The 26,856-nt window shown below is 37.7% G+C and overlaps 1 protein-coding gene and 1 non-coding gene across 2 annotated transcripts; both read left to right on the forward strand.

The window, feature by feature from the left end:
- Positions 1-3,648: 3,648 nt before the first annotated feature.
- On the forward strand, positions 3,649-26,183 carry LOC113100208 (importin-5-like). The gene is made up of 26 exons (XM_026265024.1): positions 3,649-3,805; positions 6,523-6,603; positions 10,723-10,915; positions 11,004-11,106; positions 11,226-11,322; positions 11,908-12,012; positions 12,210-12,332; positions 12,782-12,902; positions 13,183-13,270; positions 14,637-14,743; positions 14,835-14,959; positions 15,055-15,144; positions 16,270-16,443; positions 16,853-17,071; positions 18,535-18,618; positions 18,712-18,844; positions 19,758-19,879; positions 20,045-20,141; positions 20,572-20,744; positions 20,875-20,986; positions 21,610-21,665; positions 21,748-21,870; positions 21,950-22,169; positions 24,116-24,344; positions 24,426-24,567; positions 25,212-26,183. Exons 1-26 carry the CDS (start codon positions 3,728-3,730, stop codon positions 25,296-25,298), a joined length of 3,282 nt encoding a protein of 1,093 aa, XP_026120809.1. The 5' UTR covers positions 3,649-3,727; the 3' UTR covers positions 25,299-26,183.
- Positions 12,486-12,623, forward strand: LOC113110265 (small nucleolar RNA SNORA84). The gene has a single exon (XR_003293114.1). It is a non-coding gene; the product is annotated as a small nucleolar RNA SNORA84 (small nucleolar RNA).
- Positions 26,184-26,856: the final 673 nt, after the last annotated feature.

Here is a 26,856-nt window from a genome sequence, read left to right on the forward strand (position 1 = left end):
AAAGCCACTGCCACCCTCGGTGAACTCTGCATCAGGCCTTGTGATGTTTACACACCTCATTCTCCTCTGGATCCTCTGTTTTCCAAACACACACACACACACACACACTCTTTGATCTGTACATCTAGAAGAGGTGTGTGCCATCTGGAGATACAGTCTACATGAGATTCTGCCGAGCTTGTGTTTTCTCAAACCTCCGATTTCTCATGCATATCAGACCGATGCAGTTGTGCTATTTCATAAAGGAGACAGTAGCTTTAAATGATTTATTATTGCCTATCATACTACTACTAATGCAATTTCTGCAGTATACACTGTTGTATGTATGTTATGCATAGTATAGTTTTTTTTGTATGCATAGAATGAACATTCTTTTGTATCTGCTGAAATGTGCACTGAATGCACTATAATGATGACTAGTATGAAAACATCTGAAAACATCTGAAATGATCAGGATGAGATAGTAACAATATATATGTAACAGATTTAGAGAACATGATGCAAATAAATATTTTTATTCTATCTGCCGCATGCATCCATAAATACTTTCCTTCCAGATAGTCCTGTTCTCCCAAACACACCCACGTACATTACACACACTTTACATAATACCCACGAGCCCCTGTGTTCTGGGCAGCTGTGGAGGACGAGGGCTGAAGATGTCTCTGAAGGACACACGTACCATTAGAAATCATACCACAACACAGATAGCAAATACTTAACTCGATTTTGACTTTTGGTTTTCGGAAGAAAATGTCAGTGGTGTTCATGCAACACTTGCTAAGGTGTTGCTAAATTATTCTTTTCTGAATGTTTCATGCTAGATGCTAGGATGGGGGGTTTATCTGTTAAGCATGCTGTTATGTGGCTGTTAAGTTCTTAAGGTGATTATACACAGGACAACTTTTTGAGCATTGTTGCAACTGGCAACCAGCTGAGAAACAGGGCCCATGAGTAGATAAAAATGTGTTGCCCATTATCAATGGGAAAGTGCCCAAGCAACATTGCTCAGAAAATTTGTCCCATATATCATAACCTTTAGGTATCTTGTTGCCAGCCAGGGTGTTGCAATGCAGCTACTAAGGTGTCTTGGGTGGTTGCCAAGAAGTGTGATCGCTTGCATGATCGCTGTGATGCTCTGGGTGGTTGCTAAAGTTCTCTGAAATCCTATGTTCTTCATAAAGTGTTTTTAGCAAGTTTAGAGTGTGGCTTGAGTATTTGTAATGGCTGCTGGGCGTTTTGTGAAATTGCTAAAGTTTTGTATAAGGTCTGTAGAATATATATACATATATATATATATATATATATATATATATATATATATATATATATATTTTTTTTTTTTTTTTTTTTTTAAGTCAACTGTACATACATTTTTTCACTAACCTATATTCAGCTGCAGAGGCATGACAGGTGGTTTTCCTCTTCAGAACGCATGACTCTTTCCTTTCCAACTTCTATTTCTACTCTACTTTGGTCGCTCTCCAAACTACCCCAGAGGGACTCGACTGCTGCCAAAATGCAGAGTGCTATTTCCACATCTCCATTCCACACCGCAAAGGGTCGTGGGAGACCCCGCTTTCCCCGTCTGTCAGTTGACGTGGCCTGGCTCAGAAACATTTCACTCGCCATTACAGCTCCTACCTCCAGAGTCTAGGGTGTATCTATTTTCTATCAATCACACACAGATCTATAGCAAACGATCTGTGAGAATACATACAGGATGCACTTCAGCAAACACTTGTTTAAAAAAATACATTTTAAAATATAACCTAGATACACTAACAACTGCATATGCACAAGCAATCATTTGAAACAACCTATTCAGAACATGTTAGAAACTGTGTAGAAAATACTAGGAATTTGCATCAGCAAACACCACTCATATTCTCTTCAGAAAATGAAATCTAGTTAGTTTGTTTTTCTAGTGTGTGCAATGGCTTAAAGTGACCGCATGGAAGCATGCAGACACTGGACACTTTCCAGAAATAAGTCGAATGCATTGCTTCACAGGCTGTGAGCTTGAAAATAAAAGCATTTGACAAAATAATGAAGCCGTAAAAATATGAATAAACATAAACACTTATGATGTAGGACTAAATTACATGTGCTGAAAGGGTAAGCAAATGTTGTGGCACTTCACCAATTTCTGTTTGAGTCAATTTTGATTGATGATCCATGAATATTGAAATATCAAACTGTGTGGCCTTACTTTTTTTAATCACAACGTTTCACAAAAAGAAGCTTGAAATACTAGATGTGTTGAAAAAGAAGACAGACGATATTTTGTCTAAGACTTCAAACACGGTGAAGAAAAGTGAAGTTAGTGAAATGAAAAGATCCTGAAGCATTTGCAAACAGATGAGACTGACATTTTGAAGCGAACAAATAGTTCTTGAAGTTACGGCTTGTGTCTCTGGAGATTGTCATCGAGTTCCTCTGGCGCCCTCTTGTGGCCAATTAAATGTAATTTTATTTATTTAAAAAAAAAATTGGCCCTTTTTTTCTTTAACAGTGTCCTTCTCAGCGTGGCAAACTTTAGAATACAATGCAATCACATTGCACAGGGATGCATAAATATAAAGTATCATGTTTTAGCACGTGCACCCGAAACCTCAATACAACACTTTAAAACATTAGAAATGTATTGAATATTGATACATTGAACATGTCTAATAAATATGATAAAATATCATATTTTAACACATGCACATGAACCCAAAACCTCAAGAGAAAACTTTAAAACATTAGAAATGTATTGAGTATTGATACATCAATCAAATGTCAGATAGCTTCGCTGGTTAAATGTGCTATGTAAATAAAATGTACTTACTATACATTGAACGTCTAATCTAGCCTATATTTATGTCATGTTCTGGTCATAATTTAATATGATTAGCAAGGTGCTTACCTTTTGATTACAAATGAAAATGTAAATTATTAGAAGAAAAAACACATTAAATCTCTCTCTATAGATTGAATTCATTTTTTTTTTTTTTTTTTTTTTTTTTATCAATTCAATTGATCAGTTATGTTTGGTACAAAGAGGAGTCTTAACCACTCTCTCTGATCAACCAGCTGTCTTCGATGATTGCTTACTAATTTTTTAAGATTAGTTAGAAAAATTTAAGTGTGTCCACACTTTTAATAATTTTAATGACTAAGTCCAGTTAATTAAAGGCTTTTAATATGTACTATACGAGTGTCTTTGAGTAATTCATCTTTTCAATTTGGTATTTACTTCAATTATCCAGAGTGTATGTGAAGAGGAAAGTGCAGCGTGGTCGGCTTCTGTGGTTTTCCAACAGATTGTATACTTCAGCATAATTCAACGTTAAAAACTCATGAAGTCCAACCCAAATTATTGTGCTCTAATATACCATGATTTTTAACTACAATACATTTGAAAAATGACCGATAATTTCCCGCGTTTAAAGTCGGACTTATTTTGCAATGACGTTATTACATTAGTCTTGACCCCGCCCACTAAAATTTTACCCGCGTTCTACAGCTTGGCAGCTGAAGTATATGTGCGTCATGGTGATTGACAGCCCAACGCACCAGATGCACCAATCATTAAATCTCAGTCAGAAGCCCTATCCACTCAGCGGTGCAGAGACACAGCGTCACGAACCAATCACGGTTCTCCGTTCATTCCGCCCGGTGTCAGAGGTCGCTTCCTCTGCCGGCTTTCATTCGCTCGTCTCTCTTTCTGAGTCCAGCAGCGATGGCGGAGCAGCAGCAGTTCTACCTCTTACTGAGCAACCTGATGAGCCCTGACAACACCGTCAGGAAGCAATCCGAGGTATGAAAGTCGACTCTGGACCGCTTTGTGTTGATGTATGACGGGGAATCTAACCTACTTGTCTCTTGCTTGGCTCGCAGTTTTAGCGCGGGCCGCTCAGCCTCGCTCTGGCCCAGCACATGTGTGAAGCGCGCGCTGCTGTTATGCAGCTTCGAATCTTTTCAAAGAGTCGATTCTGGAAACTAATTATTCTATTCTTTGAGTCCGCATGCCAAGTTGTTCGTTTGGATCTTTAATTTTATGAAATATATATGATAAATAGATTATTATTCTTTTTTTTGTTTGCTTTATTTATTTGTGATAAATTGTTTTACAGTTGGATAAAATGATTCTTATTTGATTCCGATGTATTGGTTCGATTTTAATAAGATTTAATTGAGATTAACTAGGGAGTTACAAATATTAACCAAATTGTTACCGGTTTACTAATATTACGATGTTTAGAAGCCTGTGTTAATAGTTGGAAGTCTCCCCACACTTCACTCTACACGAAAGTGATTAACAAGGACTGAATTCGGAAAAGCGTACAGTCATATCTAATCTTAATTTGTCATATGCAGATTTTGCAGATGTAACACACAAAAACATTTGAATTTAGAAGTCAGCCAAACCCTCAGTTCGACCGAATCACTTTAACGAATCGACTCAAACGAACGATTCATTCGTGAGTCGGATACTGTCGTGTAGCGTATCAACGTGGCCTAACATTACAAACATGGCGTTATATACGGTTTTGTGTTTAATCTCGGATATATAAACACCTTATCCATTTTCTTTTTAGCTTAATCTTGAATGTCTGCTCTACGTTACTGTTTTTGCGTCATGATTCGAGCCGCGGTTGCGGTGACGCTGTTAACCGGGCGCCGGTGTTGCTCAGATCGGCTTGAGCTACTTAAACGGGTCGTTAAATCGACGTTTCACTTCTCCAAAGGGTTTTGTATGTCAACGAGTCACATTTGCGTCTTATTTTTCGAGAGATGCCAGTCAAAGTGACGAACGCTGACCGCACAAACAAAATTAGTCTATTTGTACGGTTTTTACATGATTTGAACTCCCCTCGACAAGCAACGTGATAATCAAACTACATTTCTTAGAATAATGAATATTTGAAAACTCCTAATCGTCGCTATTGTGAAGAGTCTTGTATTTCACTCCTTAAACCGTAACTTTACACCCGTCTTCACGCGATGAGATGAGCTTATCACAAACGATGCCCATTCATACTGTCATGTCATGGAAACACTTTGGATTTGGGTCAGGGATATGCTTTCAAAATGTTTATCTACGCACTTATAAACTCATTTTCGCATGGATGATCGCCAGGGCCCCAGATTTCGCGGGAAATTCACCCCCACCCCCCAAACTGGGATCTCTTTGGCACGTGTTCAGACTAGTCTTTTGTTATCTGTGGGTAGATCAGACCTGAGCTCATGTGGATCAGGACGGGTCATTGGGTCTTATCGCTCATCTCTGCCGTCGGTCAGCACTTTCCTTTAGCAAAGACAATACATGACCAGCCTGCCGCTAATGCTCAGCGGAAACTGACTCAGACCCTCACGCGTGACCAGGGCCAAATGGCCCCCAGAAATCAGCTGTGATGTCACTCTTATGTCTGACAGTCCTATTACATTATTGCAATTAAGTTTCCAAAAGCTTTGATGTTAACACCCGAGTAAAGGTGTGTGTGATTTCCTTGTTTTGATTACACATTCCCATTGCACCATTCATCCCAGAAAAGCTATGCATAACTACGTCCATTTGTCACTTGTAAACTGACTCCAAGATTCTGTTGACTCATGCAAAATGAACATCCTAAAGAGGCTTAGTTGGTCTCGTTCCACCTGAACAGAGTGAATTTATTTTATTGCTTTTCAAGCTGCAATAATTTCTGATTAAAACATTTCAAGTTTGTGTATTGTACAGGGTTTCTGCAGATTTCAACTCAACAAATTAAGACCTTAACCTCTTAACAATGACCTGTCCCATCTGTGGGACGCCTACGTTTACTTCACTATATTACAATTAAATCCTAATCTAATCACGACACCATATATTGTTGGAAAGGTTCCTAAATGGGCGTGCACGTGTCCATGAGACCGTAGGGTGTCCCATTCGCCATTTTAGCATTCAAAAGTGCGGCCGTTATGTGTCCTCGATCAGCACTTCTGGGGGTGAGCACCACAGCAGACTTCTACCCGACAGTCAAAGTGGCATTACGTCACACAAGTGTGGACTCAGAGGAAGACCGTGAGGGTTAAGGGTGCCATTTGGGACAGTGCCTTAAATAGTTGAGAGAGAGAACGTGTGTTGTGTAACAGTATATTGACTCCGTGGAAACTCTTAAAGAAACTGCTGTCCAGTATTCATGCTGCTGTCTGTCATGTTAATCAAGGAACAAAAGACAAAGAAAATCACTTACTATGAAAGTCAAATGGGATTCAGTCAAGAGCAGTATGAAAAAAAAAAATGCTATTGAAATCAATGGCTACTGGCAACTATTTAGTTACCAGCATTCTTCAAAATATCTCCTTTTGTTTTCAACAGAAGACAGACACTCATACAGGTTTGGAAATGAGTAAATGTCAATAAAAATTGGGGGTAAACACTGATATCTTGTTCCTTTTAGTTTATTTTGTAATATTCTTTACTTGGTCTTACAACCATGTATATGTATAAACTGTGATGCCACTCATTAACTTCATCTTTTGCCCTTGTAGGAAGCGTATGACACCATCCCAGGTCAGACGAAGATCACCTTTTTACTACAGGCCATCCGCGATGCATCCGCTGCTGAGGAGGTATGAGAGTCTGTTTACTGTCATCGGCACTGTAATATTTATTCCAGGCATCCATTTAGAGATGCATAGTCTTAAAACGGTATAAATGGCAGAAAGGGCTTTGTTTACACACTCCATTATGCCTCATTTCTGCTCTCTCAGGGTCTGATGGTGTGCCTTTTGTCTTGTGGTGTTCAAGATGTTATTAGTAGTTAAGTAGCAATGTTGTGCTGACCGAGAGTGGGCAAGGTTAAATGGAAACTGCCGTTGTTCAGACTGGACATATGTTTATGCTAGGGTTCAATTTGGTTTCTGGAACAACCGATCGCTCGATGAGACCAGCAACTTTTTCAGACTACCCTGCACTGGTCCAAAGCTTGTTTTAGTTGAAGTTTTGGGCTTACAAGAACACACTTAACCCTCGGTAAACCTCTTTTAGATAGCTGTGTTAGCTATTGTTCCAGAATTTGTAGTTGATTTGTGGTTGGGCTGCACGTTTAATCATTGAAACAAATTACAGGCTTGGATTTAATCAAATATTCTATTTCTGAGTGGAATAAATTAGATCAGCTATAATATTGTTTGTACATCTGTTCTGTAAAATTTCTTAAATAGTTTATTTTTAAGTGCAATTAAAATTATATGTATATAACTATATAATGAAATGTGTATATATAACTTGCACTCTATTTACTTACTGTTAGTTTTCTTTAAAAACAAAAAAAAAACTAACAGTAGCTTCTCTAATATTTTTGTATCAGTTTTTCTTTAACAAAAGCAAAAAAAAAAAAAAAACAGGCCTCTAACACTAGCTTGCTCTATTCTTTTCCTATTATATCTGTTTTCCTTATGATAAAAAAAACCTTGCTATGTGTACTGCATTAAGCTAACAGACTTGTTATAGCACTTGCACTTGTTATAGCACTCTTATTGTTTTATCTTCCATTGTTCTCATTTGTTATTTGCTTTAGATAAAAGCATCTGCTAAATGTAAGTGTCTTATTTGTTAAATGTTTGTCTAGCATTTGTATTTTTAAAATCAAAATGAATCTACATTTTAGTATTTGTATTCTAAACATGTAAATATTTTATCATATTACAATGCTTGCCCACTGCCCCCACCATCTTTTTACTTTTATTTTTTTTGTAATAAAAAAATTAGTTTAAAGAGCCACACAGATGGGAAATCAAAAATTACCTGTATTAGTGTAAGATGTAGCTGTCCATCAGTGTAAACAATGTGCAAAGTAATTAAACCAAAAAGTACACGATTTATAAAGGTATTGGCTTCTAAAGTAAGGAGTCGACTCTGAATCGCTGAAACGAGTCGTTATAGATTTCAAATCTTTTGCCCATCTCTATGTACGTCACTAGAACACTTTGCATAATAATCTCCGCCTACAGTCTTGGGAGAAACGGAACTCTGACCTGCCCCACCCCCCAACACAGACGCTCTGGTTGGTGTGAGAGCATCATGTCGAGGAGACGGTGTGTTTTTAATTGTTTTTAAAGGCAAGTTTGTTTTATTTTCACTGCCAAAGAATGAAGATCAGAAGAACCAATGGCTAAAATTAATTTTTACCACAATACCAGAGCAGTACAACAAATCCCTTTTGTTGTGTTCACAACATTTCACTGATGACTGCTTTTCTAATCTCGGTGAGTACAAGGCGGGATTTTCAAAGCGTTTGGCCATAAACGCGAAGTATGATTATATAGTTATGTGTTTGTTTTCTCCCGAGCATCTTATCAGTTTGTGTGCTGTCTGCAGCCTTTGTCTGCGCTGATCTTCATTTACAAACACGTCATTAAAATGAAGTGTAACTCCGTGAATACTCAACGAAGAGACATGAGAGAGATATCTATAGAAAGCTTGACATGTCTACTTTAAAACTAAACAAGTGCTGCCGATTCTTTATTCTGTGATAAAGTAATCCATATGAAAACAACGCGATGTCTGTTTTTCATGTCTCCCTTCGTTATATCTAATGTTACCACGCCCCGCGCTGAACGCGCTATTCAGATTCAAACTGAAGCGCGCGGCTTGAATACGCCCACACAGAAGAAAAAGCAGAGAGACTGTTCAAGTTTTTTATTTTACGGTTTGCTTCGCGATGAGAGGAATAAGACATAATTCACCCCAAACAGATGCTAAGGCATTGTTTACCGTGAAGTTGTGTGCGGAACAACCAATCAAACCTGACTATGTTAGTTGACCAATCAGAACACAGTATGCTACCGAAAGGTGGGGTTTAAGGAAACTGAATCTTTTGAACAGCTTCGCGCGAACCGTTTGGGGATCTCTGAGAATAGAGGTAATTTTAAAATGATATTTTGACAATGACAATGTTTTTTTTAACCTTGGATTTAAACCTAATGTACAGGACTTATAAACAGTGATAGGAAGCTTAGAATTTCCATCTTACTGGCTCTTTAATTAGAGAACAGACACTAGAATTAAAAACTTTAAAACTGAATGCGGATGCTTAATGCAGCGTGCCTAAAAACAGTCGCATCACAGTTCAGCAGCAGGAGTCCGATTTCTTTTATCACGTGGGGAGAGTGAATCGAGCTGATGGACCAGAAGAGTGAGGTGAGACCGACAAGACCATGGATATGAAGGGCCCTATGAAATCAGTTTTATTGTCAAAATTCCGTTTTTTTCTGTTTACATTTTTTCTGGGTTCTGTTTTTTTTTTCCATTTGAACTTCTCAACTCATTAAGTTAGTGTTATTCATCAAGCATTTCTAATTAAAATCACAATGTATACATTTTCTCAATTTAGTTTAGTTTTTAATGTTTGAGCATCAAAGTCCAATTCAAAAGGGGATATTTTATTTAACAGAAATCACCTTTTCAAAAAACTACAACAAACGACTTGTTTGGACTATTTTGCACGTTTTCCAGGATTTGTGATTTCTCAAACACGATAAGTGGGACGAGCTCTGGTTGAGCTGCATTTGAGAAAACAACGAGTGTTATCGCAGTGTCTGAGACACTCTAATCACAAGGCAGACGAACTTGGTTACAAATTTTAATTACACTAAAATTTATTTGATTTTGACGTAATTTACACTGAAGCTTGCAGGCAGCTATGGCAAGGGACATGACATTTTCGAACAGGTGCTGAGTGCTGCCAATCACAACACACACTGGCCCAGCTAACCAATCACAGCACACTTCATATTTCAGAAAGCGGGCCTTCATTTGATGCCAGCACTATTCGAGCAGTTCATGCCAGACTGGGGAGAGCGGTGTTGTAATGTGAATTTTTTTTTTTTAACAATCTAGTATGAGAGCATGTTCTAGCACACCCCCAAAACAAAATCAAGACTTTGTAAAAGTGTAATAGGACCCCCTTAATTTAATTTATCTTTTAATTGCCAAAAAATTAAGTTTGCTTTATTTTCAATAATCAAAGGGGATTTCCTATTAAAATTAAAACATTGAGGATTATTTTTTTCTTCTATAGAAATGGGCCTAATGTTTGTTTCATTTCAGTAGTAGGCTGTGTACATTCTACTGAAATGGGCACAATGTCTTCAAATCAAACCAGACTTTTGACGGGTTGCCTTGAATACGTTTACAGTTCTGTGTATGTGATTTGATGTTGGTTTTACTCGAATCAAACGGTTAAATGCTCATGAAGTGACTCTCAGAGCAGTTCTTAAGTCCTCATTTAGTGAGATGACAGACGATGAAATCCTTCAGTGTGTAGTAAATGAAACCACGCATCGGCGCCATTAAGTGTTATGACCTACCTTTACTCAAATGTTATTCTGTGATATTTCGCGTTAAACTGTCAATTCTGGTTTTATGACTGGATTGTGTTTCTATTCATGTTTTCCGCTATGCTTAACCCCAACGAACCTCCCGTTATGAAATGTGATAAATTACTAGATCATAATTTATAGGATGGCACAATGGAATTAAATATTTTTTTTGGCAAAATATCTCCCAAGATGCTCTCTAGGGACTTATTGTTGACAGTCTCCACCTGGTCATTATTCAGCCCTGTAGTTGTAAACTTCCTTTTAAAGGTTCATCTACTTGTTTTAAGTCCCACATTTCAAATTGGCGCTATTCACAAAGCACATCTTTGGAAAAATGGTGTCAAACTCTTAAATGTTTCTCCACAGGTTAAGCAGATGGCAGCTGTGCTGTTGCGGCGCCTGCTCTCCTCGTCTTTTGAGGAGGTCTATCCCAGCCTGACCATTGACTTGCAGACGGCCATCAAGACAGAGCTGCTCGCTGGAATCCAGTCTGAAGGCTCCCCCAACATCCGCAAGAAGGTCTGCGATATTGCTGCAGAGCTCACTCGCAATCTTATCGGTCAGTCAACTCTTGGTTAACACATACTTCGGTTCAGACACTGTGTTCAGAGTCGATGTGAACTAATGCCTTGTGTTTTTGTTCCAAGATGATGACGGAAATAATCAGTGGCCAGAGATCCTCAAGTTCCTGTTTGATTCGGTCAACTCTCAGGACGTCAACCTCCGAGAATCAGCGCTGCACATTTTCTGGTGCATGAACTTTACATTTAAGCAACTGCAGTTTCAGTTGCTTACTAAAAACTGATTCAGGATAAGTTTGTTGTAAACGTACGTTCTGAATTCTGTTTCTGACCCGTTTCATCATACAGGAACTTCCCAGGTATCTTTGGCAATCAGCAGCAGCATTATCTGGAAGTGATCAAGCGTATGCTGGTTCAGTGTATGCAGGATCAGGAAAACCCACAGGTCAGGGTCTTAAAGGGGTAGTACACCCAAAAATAATCACCCTCAAGTGAGGAGAGATTTTGAAGAATGTGTGTAACCATTGATTGGGGGCAGAGGGGGTAACATGGAAGTTAATAGCTGCAGTTTGGCTACCAACATTCCTTTATTTTGACCACACGTACACTTATTTCTCTCAACTGCTGGAAAGCTGTACCATTATTTACGCGGGTCTTCCCTCTTGCCTGATCATAACCCTTCTTTTTAATGTTTTGTTCCTCCAACAATTTCCTCTTTCAATTTGTATATTTTTTAATCTCACTATCTATAGTCGATCTGCTAATATCTGTCCTGGGCACTCTCCTCCTCTCTTTCATTACTAGACACAGCCCTTAATGCTGATTGTCAGCGAGTGTGTTTTGCGACTCGGCCCGACACAGTGATCAAAAGCGTTTTTCAAGTATTGCTTAGTGTACATTTAAACTTGCAGTTAAATGTGTTCCCATTTCAACCTCTAGCTGTCAATAGTACATATTGCACCTTTTAATAAAGTAATGTAAAATCTCCCAAGCCTTACGTTTTGTAACTAAAATGTTTTTTCTTTTTCAGATTCGAACCCTGGCTGCACGTGCAGCTTCATCCTTTATCCTGTCCAATGAGGGCAACACAGCCTTGCTGAAACACTTCTCAGATCTTCTTCCCGGCATCCTACAGGTAAAGAACACCCAACCACACCTTTACTCCGTAACCTGCACATCTGCCATTCAGTCACTTCATGTTTTATGATTGAAAAGTGTGCTCACTAGTCCCCCCTCTGTGGTGGTGCTTTGAAATGTGCCTTTTCACCAAGTTCACACTGAAGAACCATAGGGGCAGAGGATGGCATGCATATTAACTCTGTCTCCAATCAGGCGGTAAATGAGTCCTGTTACCGTGGTGATGACTCGGTGCTGAAGTCATTGGTGGAGATTGCAGACACGGCCCCCAAATACTTGAGACCAAACCTGGAAGCCACTCTCCAACTGAGCCTGAAGGTGAGCCAACATATAAACCGGTTACTTTCACGAGCAGTAGTGGGGAATATTGTATTATGTGAAGAGAGAGGGGCATTCATATGCATGCTTCAGCTGCGTTTGTTTAATTTTATATAGAAATGAATATGAAAAAATATATGAGTGCAATTATGTGCCTGGTGGTTCCTTGAGTCAGCTTGTCTGTGCTGATCCTTGAGGTTTTATCTGACAGGCACAAATTGATTTCTGCAATTTAATGCTTGGAAGTTGCCATTCCTGTGCACCTTCCACAGCCCGGTCGCAGAAACATGTTATGGGCATGTCATAATGATCTTAAGACTAAAACCATGTCCTGCTTTAGTGTAAATGATACACACAGACTCATTTAAACCATGTGATATTTCATCAGTTATGTCAAATGCAGAATCATGATCATTATACTCCATTTACATTTTTTTTTTCCTCTTCAGTTGTGCGCAGACACCAATCTTACGAACATGCAACGGCAGCTGGCTCTGGAAGTCATCGTCACTCTGTCTGAAACTGCTGCTGCCATGCTGAGAAAACACACCAACATTGTTGCTCAGAGTGGTACGCTTCATGTGTTACAATGCTAATTAGCAGAGGCAAAGCTAATGGAAGTGGAATGTGTCTAGCTTAAAGTTTCTGAAAGCATGTTGAACTATACAACTTGATGCATTTTTGTTTTGCATCAGTGTTTCGTCAAGTAAAAAATGACTTTCAACAACAATGAAAATGAAGTCGGGTTGATAGCGATGCTAATTACTTGCAGTTGTGTAGTGCTTAACCATTGAATGCCAAATGGCCAGCTGCTGTGAGGTTTAATAATTTGGCATGTAAATGTGATCAGTACCTCAGATGTTGAGTATGATGGTGGATCTGGAGGAGGATGAGGAGTGGGCCATGGCTGATGAACTAGAAGATGATGATTTTGATAGGTGAGTTTAATATTTGCATAAGAGGTATAATCAGTCATTTTCAGGGGAGGAGCAGTCAATGTGTGCTCATACAAAATTGACCATTCAGTTTTTTTTCTTCAGGGCTGGTTAACTGACATGCTGGTAATTTCCCATCTCTAAAAGTAAAAAATGTTCTGAGGGTCTTTAAGTCTCAATTTGCTCTTCCTCAAATTAAATCTGAGCTAAGTCTTAGATTTTGAAAGTCATGATGTTAAATGTTGCATGCACTGCCAAAAATGAATATCCCGCATTTTATTTTTGTCTTGGTTTCTAATACAAATATCTAAACTTCCTATAAAGATGTACGTGAGGTTCAAAATAAGATATGAAGTCTTGTTTTTTTTTCTTCTTCTTTTTTTTTTTTAATGGAAAAGTAAAACCTTAAAACTGACTGACTGATTCACTTCCTCTTCAAAGGGATATTTGTGTTATTTTTGTTTACAACATTTATAATTTGTGCAGTTACTTGTCGGCTTTCTGCAGTGTTTACATGTTTATTAATGCATAAAATTAAAATGTTTAACCTGTTAACTGTCACTCACGTTTTTGAAGATGATTTTGATGTACCATTTACATGCTAATGCAATGTCTGATTTTAAAATGGGTTTTGAAGGATGAATTTTGAGATTTTATGTTTTCAAGTGATATATAACTTCTGATGATTTCTAAAATGTGATAGAGAAAAAGGCAACGAGGAAGTCTTTTTTTTAAACAAAGGTCAAAGCTCCTTTTGTAATGTAGATTTCTGAGGGTGCACTCTTGTCATAAATTCATCTATTACTTTTCCTACATAATGTTTAACAAAAAAAATGGTAAAATATATATTTGGGAGTCTTAGACCTTTCCAACGATATATAGTTTGTCAAGATTAGATTTGATTGTAATATAGTATAGTCAACGTAGGCATCCCGTATACGGGACGGGGTGACAATTAACAGGTTAATATAGTACAAGTTTATTTCAAAATGCACCTACATTTTTAGCATTTTGTTTTTCAGTTGAATTACACATTCTACCTATATAATTCATCATTGAGGATTTCTTTTCATAAAAGTCTAAGTCTCGTTCTCGTGAACCCGAATATTGAATTATTTAACAAGGTATCGCATTTTTCTTCAATATCGCACAGCCCTACTTATAAACTATAATAGTATCCAAATGCATCTTAAAATAAAACGTGATGGAAGTTGTATTTTCATACAATTCAACTTGTGTAGACTTGTTTAGATTATAATGGAGTGTGGCATTATTGCTTTGAAATGCCTGTCAGTAATGCTTTACGGTTTCTGATAATCGATCATTTAAAAGTGAGATCTGACTCGTTCTGGCCTCTGCTTCTGTTCAGTAATGCTGTTGCTGGTGAAAGCGCTCTGGATAGGATTGCATGTGGTCTCGGAGGAAAGATTGTCCTTCCCATGATCAAACAGCACATCATGCAGATGTTGCAGAACCGTGAGTAGATGCAGCAGAATCTGTTTTTGTGATTTTTCGTTTTATAAAAAAAAAAAAGATTTGTTTAAATGTATTTCTCATTTCTTTGCAGCTGATTGGAAGTATAGGCACGCTGGTCTGATGGCGCTCTCTGCTATCGGCGAGGGCTGTCATCAACAGATGGAGGCCATTCTGAGTGAGATCGTCAGCTTCGTTTTGCTCTTCTGTCAGGATCCGGTAAGAGAGCCCATAAATCACAGCACTTCATTTTTTTGATGTGTTTTGTTTTATAGTATAGACTCTAAACTGAGCTTCATACTAAACCCCTTCAGCACCCCCGGGTTCGTTACGCCGCCTGTAATGCTATTGGACAGATGGCCACAGACTTCGCCCCCACCTTCCAGAAAAAATTCCACGACAAGGTATTACTTGGTATTCCTTTATCTTTCTTACTGAATACAAATGCAGTTATTTACCATTGTTCATAAAATCCATAGCAGTGCACTTCAGAAGTCTTCTGAAGTAGTTTGATCATTTTAACAGGAGAAAGGAAGAGTTTTTCACAAGTCTATCATCTGTAAGTCACTTTGGATAAAAGCGTCTGCTAAATAAATGAATAAATGTAAATCTAATCTCTTGTGTATTTCATTATGGGTCAAATGTGACCGTTTCAGTGCTATATTTAGAGGTGCACATAATTTTTTCAGCCTGGCTCTCATAAGAGAACCTGGAGATTTGGTTTGGTCCTCACACTGCATATAGCGTGACCCTTTAAATATAACTAGTCCTAGTATTAAATACAAATACACTTATTTTATAGTAAACTTAAAAAATATAATGCTAATTTACTATTATCTTTGTTTGCCTCTTTAAGAAGAATCGCTTTATGTATTCCCCAATTTTAAGTCGCTTTGGATAAAAGAGTCGAAAAAATAAATAAAAGCGTTTTCATCATATTCAAACTTAAAATCAGCAGGCTTTTATTTTGGCGGGTTGCTGGAAAGTAAGTATACGCGCTTCTGGATTTATCTCCGCTGCTGATTAAAGAGCGTCAGTGGATGAATGTCACAGTTTTGCATTGTGCTTTGAAAACGGCATGGCATAGCCTAAATTTATGCTTTCAGGTTGAAAATAAAACTTATAAGTACAGTTTGTGGTCTAAAATGGTAATTGTGTATTAAGCTGTCAACCATTTCGGTACACAAATGCGCTGTCAGAACATTTATATAACGCATTTTTCTTATTTTGGGCACTCCTGCGGACCACTTATGTGCACCGCTGGCTATATCTATTTACTTATGACTATACTGCTAATAATAATAATCAAGGAACTGAAAGAGAATAACAGGGTTGGATTGAGTGTGTGGCTCTGAATGGAAAGGTCTTCAAATATCTGAATGAGCCAGTCATAGACAAGGAAGCCAGTCTATCTTGAAGTTTAAAGAGCCTGATCATTTTTAAGTGTTTGTGGAAACTATCCTTTTAAAGCTTTTGGATTTTTCATTTTGTATCTCGCCAGTCATTCATCAGTGTTTTTTTTTCTGTAGGTGATTTCTGCGCTCTTGCAGACCATGGAGGATCAGACAAACCCTCGCGTCCAGGCCCACGCAGCAGCCGCCCTCATTAACTTCACTGAGGACTGTCCCAAAACCCTGCTCATCCCCTATTTGGACAGTCTCGTCCAGCACCTGCATGTCATCATGGTCGCCAAACTCCAGGAGGTGTGTGCTCCCTCCTGTCGCTTTAATTTGATTTGTTGGACTGGTTAAAGGGAGTTTGCTGCTGCTTTAATAAGTGTAACTCAGCTGCAAAGTGTTTGTTTTGTGGAAACCGCAGTTTCTTCATGTGTTTTCTCTTCTGTTAGGTGCACAAAACTAACGCGGTGAGATTTTAGTTTGATCTGTATTCGAGTCCGTTCAGCTTCAATTCAGAAATGAATGCGGTTTCATTTAAGATTGCTGAATTGAAATTTAACTGACCCTTAATTCAGATGTTAGGAGGTGTTGTGGAATTGTGTGGTTGATCTGAAAGTGTGAAGACTTCTCTGCATGCAGTGTTTGACACTTGGTTTGTTCTGGGTGTGGTTTATGGTGGGGAGTTAATGCTTTAATGTCGGATTTTATTCTTCAGCTGATCCAGAAAGGCACCAAACTGGTGCTGGAGCAGGTTGTGACGTCCATCGCCTCGGTGGCTGACACTGCAGAGGAGAAGTTTGTGCCCTATTACGATCTGTTCATGCCCTCCCTCAAACACATTGTAGAGAACGCTGTTCAGAAGGAGCTTCGCCTGCTCAGAGGAAAGACCATTGAGTGCATCAGCCTGATCGGCCTGGCTGTGGGCAAAGACAAGGTGCGCTTTTTTTTTATTTTTTTTATTTATAATTTTAGTCAGTTTTTAATGTTCTTTAATTTTCTGTTAATTTTTTTAAATTAAGGAATTTATTAAGTAAAAAAAAGTATGTGTGATTATATGTATATATTTGTTTTTAGAGATTGACCAATAATTGGATTTACCGATTATTTATTAGGGGTGGGAATCAATATCACATTATCAAGATACTAGTCACAAAACATTATTGTAATTTTAAATATTGCAATATTCTGTGATGTATTGCAAGTTATTACCTTTTTCCAACTTCAAATTATCCCCAAAGGACAACTTTTGTCCAACTGGCAACATCTGTTTTAACTTGGAAAGATTTCTCCACTTGTTCTCCCTTCAACACCAACACTTGTGAAAGCCTGTCAAAAACATTGTATGCACCTGGCAAACTCAATTATTTGTAAAAACAAAACTCACCAGAAAAAGAGAACTCAACACCGCCATCTAGAGGACTGTAAAGAAATTAATTTTTACTATTCTACCAAATAAAATCGTTCTTCTTAACCACTTATTTTTATTTAAAAGGATAAATTGAGTAAAATTTATTTATTTTACAGTGAACTTGGTAATAATAGAAAATGTTGCATAATTACATGCAGCTAACCCAAAACCAAATCCCAATCCTCTAGTAAGTACATGTTAATTAATATTACTCCATATTTAAATGTATAATTACACTAGTAAGGGTAAGTGAATGCTTCCCATTTAGTCCTTTGCTTATGCGAACTACATTCTTTTGAATGGAAAGTCACCAGTGTGGTCGCTTTTGAACAATAAGTTTGGTTTTGTAGAAACTAGTTCTGCCAAAATTGGCATGTTAACACAGGCAAATTTTTTTTTTTTATGCACATTACAAATATAACTCTTAACGCAGGGGTGGAGCTAGTGTTGGCCACCCTGGACACACAGCTGCTGTTTTTTTTTTTTTTTTTTTTTTTTTATACAAGAATTGTTTTAGATGCAGAACGTCTTTTATGATCACAATAAATGTGGAACTTCCCCGACACGCACCTCAACTTCCCCTCAGAACCAGGCGTGAGTCAAATGAGTACAGAAATGGTACACAAGGGTGGTTCAGCAGAACAGTAGTGAACTTCCTCTTGTCAGCTGTTGAACTGTGCTCGTAGTACATGCTCTTCAGATGCGGCGACACGTGCTGTAGCCTGTATCATTTCATATCAAAGAGCGAAAGAAACTAGTTCTGTCGTCAGTTAAGTCATGAAGTTATCAAAAAGGTGATTTAAAGCTGCTTTAAAAATGTGAATGCATGCAAGTATTTGTTAAATGAGTTACCTTTAAGAACATGTCTCTGAAATGCAGTGGTTTCCAAAACCGTTCTGGAGCAGACAGCAGGAAGGGGACTAAAATGACTGCACTAGTAAAAACCTGATTTGTTTCCATCTAACCCTTTTGCATGATTTCTCTTGTAGTTCATGCCGGATGCTTCAGCTGTGATGCAGCTTCTTCTGAAGACACAGACTGATTTCAATGACCTGGAGGACGATGATCCACAGGTCAGCAAACACCAGCTGAGCATATCATAGTGCCTGAGTTCAAAAGTTGCCTTTCTCTTATTGTGTGTTTGAGCCGCTGTCTTGTGCCTTCAGATCTCCTACATGATCTCTGCCTGGGCGCGCATGTGTAAGATCCTGGGGAAGGAGTTTCAGCAGTACCTGCCTGTGGTGATGGGCCCACTGATGAAGACTGCCTCCATTAAACCTGAAGTGGCCCTTCTTGATAGTGAGAGATCTTTCTACACAAGCTGCGTTTTAGGCAACAGTCTTCCGGTGCATTAAATGCATGTATTTGTACATTAGAGAAATATTGTGTTTTATTCAGTCTTTCATGTTGTTGTTGTTAAAATAGAAATATTGGTTAAATTTACAACTACTTTAAAGGGGTTAGTTCTTCTAAGACTTTCAATGGAGGTAAGTGGGTGTTTGTTAATAGTTCAGAAGATGTGAAATAAAGTTTGTGCATCTGTAATGTCCCTCACACTGCTCCAGGGAGTGAATAAAGGGCCCCGTAGTGAATCCATACATTTTTTTTGTAAGATAAATATCCATATTTCAAACATTATACAATTTTAGTTTATTTTCTCACTTCTGCTGACTGTTGGGAAGCAGCGTCAGCGCTGTATGGTTTGTGAGGAGTGCGGAGAGAGAACAGAACTGCTGGTCACGAATTAGAAGCACAAAACGAGGATTTGTAAAGAAAAATTTCTGAGGATTTTCGATTTCCTTTGCTTCGTCATTTCCCAGAGACATGTGCATGATGCATACGTCTTCATCTTCCGTCTGCACGTCTTCCGCTTCCCAACAGTCAGCAGAAGTGAGAAAGTGTATTACGTTTGAAATCTGGATATTTTTCTTAAAAAAACGAATGGATTTGCTACAGGGGGACTTTACACTTAAAAGACAATTTTAGAAGTCATATGATAGACTATAATAGTCTGTTATAATTATTATAATAGACAATAAAAATGTAGTTGTAGTAATTAAATCAGTGTGTTATTTCTATATTTTGTAACTTTTGTTTGTTTTTTCTAGACTTGCACTTAATATTATTGTAATAGTGTTCGCTTGGTAGCATTTGGCTCTTCTGCACTCATTTGAGTGAGTTTGTGTAACACTTTTTGGTTTGACTCTTACAGCTCAGGACATGGAGAACATGTCCGAAGATGATGGTTGGGAGTTTGTGAATCTTGGAGACCAACAGAGTTTTGGCATCAAGACCGCAGGACTGGAGGAGAAAGCCACAGCGTGCCAGATGCTGGTGAGATGGCAGTCCACCCCAAAGAGCCCTTTTTTCCCAAAGAGCTTGGAAAATTCCAGAACCATCACATTTCCTTATTAAATTTAGATGGGAAAACAATGCATTTAAAATAAATTAATCAGAAATGTATGATGATGAAATGTTTTGTTTGTTGCGGTTCCTCAGGTGTGCTATGCTAAAGAGCTGAAGGAAGGTTTTGTTGAGTACACGGAGCAAGTGGTCAAGCTCATGGTTCCTCTTCTGAAGTTCTACTTCCATGATGATATCCTTCATGAGACTATAATCACTTATGTCCTGTATGATCTTGCTGTGTAATGGACAAAGTGTTAGTTCTATAACTAATGCTGGTACCAGAGTGCAGGACAGGGTTCTCTTTTATTCTAGTGTACCTTGACGTACTGAAATAACAAAGTGAAAATGTAAGAACTACATGGGTACTAGGAACTATATTAAAACTATTTAAAGTGACAAACACAAAGTAATTTAAATGCTTTAAAATGTTTGTAATAGTAATCTATATAAATTTAAAATAAGAACTAGTTACAAATATTAAAAATAATAGTAGATCAGTAAAAATGACTTAGATGCATGACATGCTTTCAGACTGTAACAGTTTCAGTTTTTAAAGTCTTAATCAGAAAAGGTTTTTCACCCACCTGAGACTTTGCTAGGATCCTTAACATGTTTTTCACGTGTGCGTGTGGCGGCGGCTGAGTCGATGCCTCTCCTGCTGGAATGTGCTCGTGTCAGAGGCCCAGAATATCTCACACAGATGTGGCACTTCATGTGTGACGCCCTCATCAAATCCATCGGCACCGAACCCGACTCGGACGTGCTGTCAGAAATCATGCACTCGTTTGCAAAGGTAGTTCACATGTAAACTAGGTCAGTGTTTATTCTGCAGTTCACTGGGGGTTTGTACTGTTCGAGCAGAGAATGCTGTCTGGTCTCCAGTGTTTGTGTGCATTTTTATGATTCAGTGTGATCTCTCTTAGTGCATCGAGCTGATGGGAGATGGATGCCTGAACAACGAGCACTTTGAGGAACTGGGCGGCATTTTGAAAGGAAAACTAGAGGAGCACTTTAAAAACCAGGAGGTCAGACAAGGTGAGTTGCACAGGATTTTTTTTTTTTTTTTTTTTTATTCTTGGTGGCTGCATTTCATGATGGAAGATATATGTATTAATAATATAGTAATAATGTGAAATTGTAATCTAAAACAACTCTTTTCTATGCGAATCATTTTGAATGAGATTTTATTTGTGATCAAGCTGAATTTTCAGCATCATTACTCCAGTCTTCAGTGTCACATAATAGTTCAAAAAGCACTCTAATATAATGATTTGGTTAATGTTAAACTGTTAAAAAAAATTAGTAATTAAAATGCATATCTAATTAATTTAAATCATGGTACTTTAAGTTAATCTATAGTAATTATGCTCATTTTACTCATATTGAAGTCACATTTTCTGAAAAAAAGAAAAGTTTCCTTGAATGTAGGTTTGAGCACTGTTAATTGGCTAATTAACAAAGGTTGCAAGTGTTCCTGTAGCTCAAGTGGTAGAGCATTGCATTATCAAGTTTGAGGGTTTGATGCCCCGGGAACACATGATAGGTAAAAATTGATAGCCTGAATAGTCGCTTTGGATAAAAGCGTCTGCTAATTGCGTAAATGTAATTAGGTGTCGTGTTTTTTTTTTTTTTTGACTAATTGTTTTTGTTTTCTGCAGCCAAACGACAAGATGAAGACTATGACGAGCAGGTTGAGGAGACATTACAAGACGAGGTGAGCAGCTCATCTCACGTTTCTTCTAAGTGATTTTTCTGATTTGGATCACTAATCGTGAAGCTCCTTGTGATCTGTTCAGGATGACAACGATGTTTACATCCTGACCAAGGTGTCCGACATCCTGCACTCGATCTTCAGCAGTTACAGAGAGAAGGTTCTTCCGTGGTTCGAGCAGCTGCTGCAGCTATTCGTCAATTTGATCGTAAGAACTTTGATCTGCAGTTAAACTCAGTTTTTAAACTTGTTGTAGACACTTTATCCACGTATTGTTCCTTTTTTAGTGTCCTCACAGACCTTGGGCGGACAGACAATGGGGTTTGTGCATATTTGATGATGTGATCGAACACTGCAGCCCGTCTTCCTTCAAATACGCGGAGTACTTCCTGCGGCCCATGATGCAGTCGCTGTGTGACACCAGCCCGGAGGTGCGTCAGGCGGCTGCTTATGGCATTGGGGTCATGGCTCAGTTTGGAGGAGAAAACTACAGGCCTGCTTTCACAGGTTGGACATCCTTTAACACTTGCAACCTTTGTTATTGGACATAATTAATCTCAATGGGACACTATGAAGTCAGTGTCATTTGTTCCAAATTCCAGTTTATAAATTTTAGTAGGTAAAAAGCATGTTTAATTTATTCAAATCATGCAACTTTAGTTTAACAATTAAAAAAAAAATTATGAATCAAAAACCATGTAAAATTTAATCTCTTGTTAAATCTTAAGTTTTATTATTGAAGTAAAAAGAAAATGTAAAATAAAAATGTAGCTGCAAGCAGCGATTGTGAGCCCTAGCCATCAGTGCAAATGCCACCCTAGTGGCATCAGGAAAACTGTACCCAGCATGCATATGCATTTATAGTAACACGCACACCCTCCTCCCCTCCCTCACACAGTCTGAGTAACATTAGATATCCAAACACTTTTATAATGGTTGTGAAACTATGCATATTTCCTGAGAATTTTTTTCTGTATGTAAAAAGTTTTGAAATTTTTGGAAGCTGCGCTTTAAAAATATAAGGCAATTACATTTACCTTTTTTTTTTTTCTGTTATTTTAATTAATCGCCATGGCAAAACCATTCAAGCGATCCAAAATCCATCCACATTTAAAGTTGGTCAATGATTTGGCATCATGTAGACAAAGTTTGGTGTGTATAATATAATTTCTTTAATTCACAGCTATATTTTTCAGAAAATCCATATTCAAATCAAAATGGCCGACTTTCTGTTGGTCATACAGTAGCTAAAGACTGTAAATTAGAAAGTTTTCCAGATTGAGGAGTACAATATATGTACAAAGTTTGGTGACTGTAGCTAAAACTAACCCCCTAAGTTTTGTCAAAAGGTGGCGCTATAGATTTCCTCTTCTGTGCCCTTTTATGAGCTTTTGCCAGTGTCTTTCTATCATTAATACTGATGCGTGTTGAGTTTCAATAAATTCTAAGCATGCTGTCTGCCTCAATTACCAGAAAAGAATAGTTTAATGTTGCCATGGCAACAATATTTTAGATATCAATATCTAAATGTCATGTTTGTTTTTATTAATGTAAATTATAACTTCTGTCCTTTTTTAAAGCGATTTTATGCCATTACTGCTTTATTCAGAAACACAAGTGTCTCAATGTTATCTGTGGATGTTACTTATTACAAATAGTCCTACAGCACCCCTTAAGTTAATAAAAAGCTTTATGGGGAGGCTGTTGTTGTTGGTGAATCTGATCACCATTCAGGCAAAAGTTTGCTTCAAGAATAGGTTTGTCCGACTTGAAGCGACGCTGCACAGACCGATCGGTGTATGACATCAAATAACTGAATGAAGCTCTCGCTGTACTTGGTCAAACACATCGCTTCAGGCGAACACAACTGTCCAAGCTACTGACATGATCATATTGCCAGCACAATTTGGGACCTGCAAGTTATTTATATAATCTGTAAATTAGATCAGCATAATTGCTCATATCGGTCAGATATTTACATTTTAAGCCTTTATTGGCTGGTTCCGATAATATAGAGCGTCACTATTTTTAGTAATCAAAAGCATTTCTAACTTATTAATCAAACTTGTAAAATGTAATTTTGGAGCCCTTTTTATAACTTTTTTCTATTATGGATTTTGTTTCTATGGTTAAATTTGTTATCAAAGCATGTCTAAGTGAAATCATGAAAGCGGTTTATGAAACGTATTTAACATCAATTGAAGTATTTGTAAAATTTATAAATTTATATTCAATTTTACTTTATAACTTTTTTTATGGTTTAATAAAAATTTGCAAATTATGATAAGGCATGGAACATGAACAGTTTTTCATCTTCAAATAATCAAATGAAATTTAAAAATTCTTTATGCAAAACATGCAGACTTTTAACTTTTTGTTCATCCCAAATTCGTGCACATAACATGATATTCTGCAGTATACATTACATGCATGTTGTGATTTTTGTTTTCCAGAGGCTGTCCCTCTGCTTGTTGGAGTGATCCAGTCTCCAGATGCCAGAGCAAAAGAAAATGTCAATGCCACTGAGAACTGCATCTCTGCTGTGGCCAAAGTCATGAAGTACCGCCCAGAGTGCGTCAACGTCAATGAGATCCTCCCTCATTGGCTGTCCTGGCTGCCACTCAATGAGGATAAAGAGGAAGCGGTCCACACGTTCAACTATCTCTGTGACCTCATTGAGAGGTGAATGTCTGTTAGCTGATGTGAACTCTGGGAGTTTTGAATGCAGCTCTGGGATTTGACTTTGTCCATTTCTTTTCGCAGTAACAATCCCATTGTTCTTGGACCTGACAATACGAATCTTCCCAAGATTTTCATCATAATCGCTGACGGTGTTGCGAATGAATCGATTAAAGGTGAAGATGGCTGCAGCAAACGAATGGCCAACGTTATTCGTCAAGTACAAGTAGGTTTCATGTCATTTAATATGAACAAACTTCATTACATGCAGGCAAACTAACACCAGTAGAAAGATTGCAGAACTGCAAAATAGTTTTTCTAAAAATAATGCTTTATACATAGAAAAGCTTTATAGTTTTGTATTTTATAGTTTTGTTTTTATTAGTACATATAGGTGAATATCAGTGTTTATCTTATGTTGCCACTTATAGATTGTTAAAGGCCTTTATTTTTTTTTACTATATTGCATGCATTATTTTAAATGGTTGTTTTTTTTAAAAAAGTCAGTATATTTATCAGTATAATCTGAATATCAAAGGGCTAATTTATGCATGTTACTTAGCCTTAGCATTTAAAAATCTCAGCATTAAATTGTTTTACATGTAGATATATTGATGCCTACGAATATCAAATTGTTTAAAGATCTCAATACTAATTTATATTGACTCTTAAATTCAAATGTGTAAATTCAGATGTTATTGCAAAATGTATTTCTCTGCTATAAAATGTATTTTCAGTATATCTAATGATGGTTCATAGATTTCTGGTTCATCTGTGTGAAAAGTAGCCCTTTTTCGCTTCTAGGTTGACCCAAGTAGTATTTGCATGGTATTTTCATGTCAAATGTGTGACTGTGCTCCGTGTTTTCAGGTTTCTGGAGGACTCTGGACGCAGTGTGTTTCAGCGCTCAACGAGACTCAGCAGAAGGCCATCCAGGACCTCCTGAACACGGCTTGAGTGAACGAGCGAAGCCTTAACCCTATGAAAAAGCCCATCTATTGAGGATTAATAAACTTTGCACCTGGAATTCCACATCTAGATTTTCGGCCCTTTCCATATTTTGAGTAAAGAACCACCATGTGACTTGAGTTTGTGTTGGGCCTCTGAGCCGTCTGGACCTGATCTCTCGAAGTCTCCAACAACAGCAGGGCCAAGCGTCCAGCGACTACATGTGTGTTTGTGTGTCTCACCTCAGAACGGGCCAATGGCTTCAGAAACCCTCATCTTGAGTGGACACGGGGGGTGGGCTAGGGGTATGAAATGAAACTAACCGTCATCCATCATAGATCTTTAAGAATTTCTGCAGTAGAAATTGTGCTTTTCTCCCTTATAAGATCAGTTCTAGTTGTTTTGTCAACTTGTGTGTCTGTGGATCCTTGCTGAAGCTGATTTAGGGGTCGGTCCGACTCTCTTTTCACCGATGGATTGGACTGAACGGACTCGGACTTGGTTGAGCTTGATTGAAAGAGCGATGATGCAGCAGTCATAGCGTTGACTTTTTGTTTGGGTTTTCTTAGGTTTTTGTTTTCTCTTCAATGCTGGTCCAGATCGCCAGCGGCGATGTTTGGGAAAAACGGGCAACGGTTTGCCCCATCTTCGCTGATATGTGTGTTACGGCTAATATTGTCTGTCATTGGCTCATTTAATCCATTTAATGAAATAAACAACATAGGAAAACCAGGACTCTGGGTTCAGGGCTTCTGATATTATGAAGGAAATGCACAAATGTGAAGCCAGTTGGCTTATGGGTTGTCACATGTCCATGGAACATTTGTATATGCAATCTATCCTGGTTAATCATTTTACAACATTTTCAGTATTAAAGCTGTAAGAGATGCTGAACTTTGTGTCAGTTTCATTGCGATCTACATTCTCTCAATATGTGAAACTGGAATCCAGTTAACTTAAGTTAAATACAAATAAAATGCAAAGGTTACATTTTTATCCTATTAACTAACGCCCCCCCCCCCCCCCCCTTAGTTTACTGTAGGTTTTCTTACTAGAATGCTTTTTAACTCGTTAACAAGATACAATGCTTATAAGGCAGAAACTACCATTACGGAAGCTTTTCACGTGGTATTTTATTGTGGATTTACAGCTGTAACGAGATAAAGTGATTAGGAGGTTATAGTAAAAGACTTGGTGTATCTCTGAAATGTACTTGTCAAAACGAAAGTGCATATAAACATGGTTTCTGCAGATCTTATTTCAAGTTTTATCAAGTTAAAGCTTTAGTTTTAAGTATTAAATCTTAAATTCAAATCATGGCAGTTATAGGAAATCTTCTTCTGTATGTTTGTTTTGTATTGCAGTTTTAAAAAGACGTTGTTTTGCTACTCAAGTAAATATATCTTGGTTTAAGAATATTTGTCTGTTTACGTTGGAAAACGACAAAAATAGAGGAAGATCATCAATTTTTGCAGCATATTTAGAAGGTACAGCTTATATATATATATATATATATATATATATATATGGTGAACTGCTGGAAGTTGTATTTTCAGACTTTGAAGCT

Source organism: Carassius auratus, chromosome 1 (assembly GCF_003368295.1).
Source record: "Carassius auratus strain Wakin chromosome 1, ASM336829v1, whole genome shotgun sequence".
In the NCBI taxonomy this organism is placed as follows: domain Eukaryota; kingdom Metazoa; phylum Chordata; class Actinopteri; order Cypriniformes; family Cyprinidae; genus Carassius; species Carassius auratus.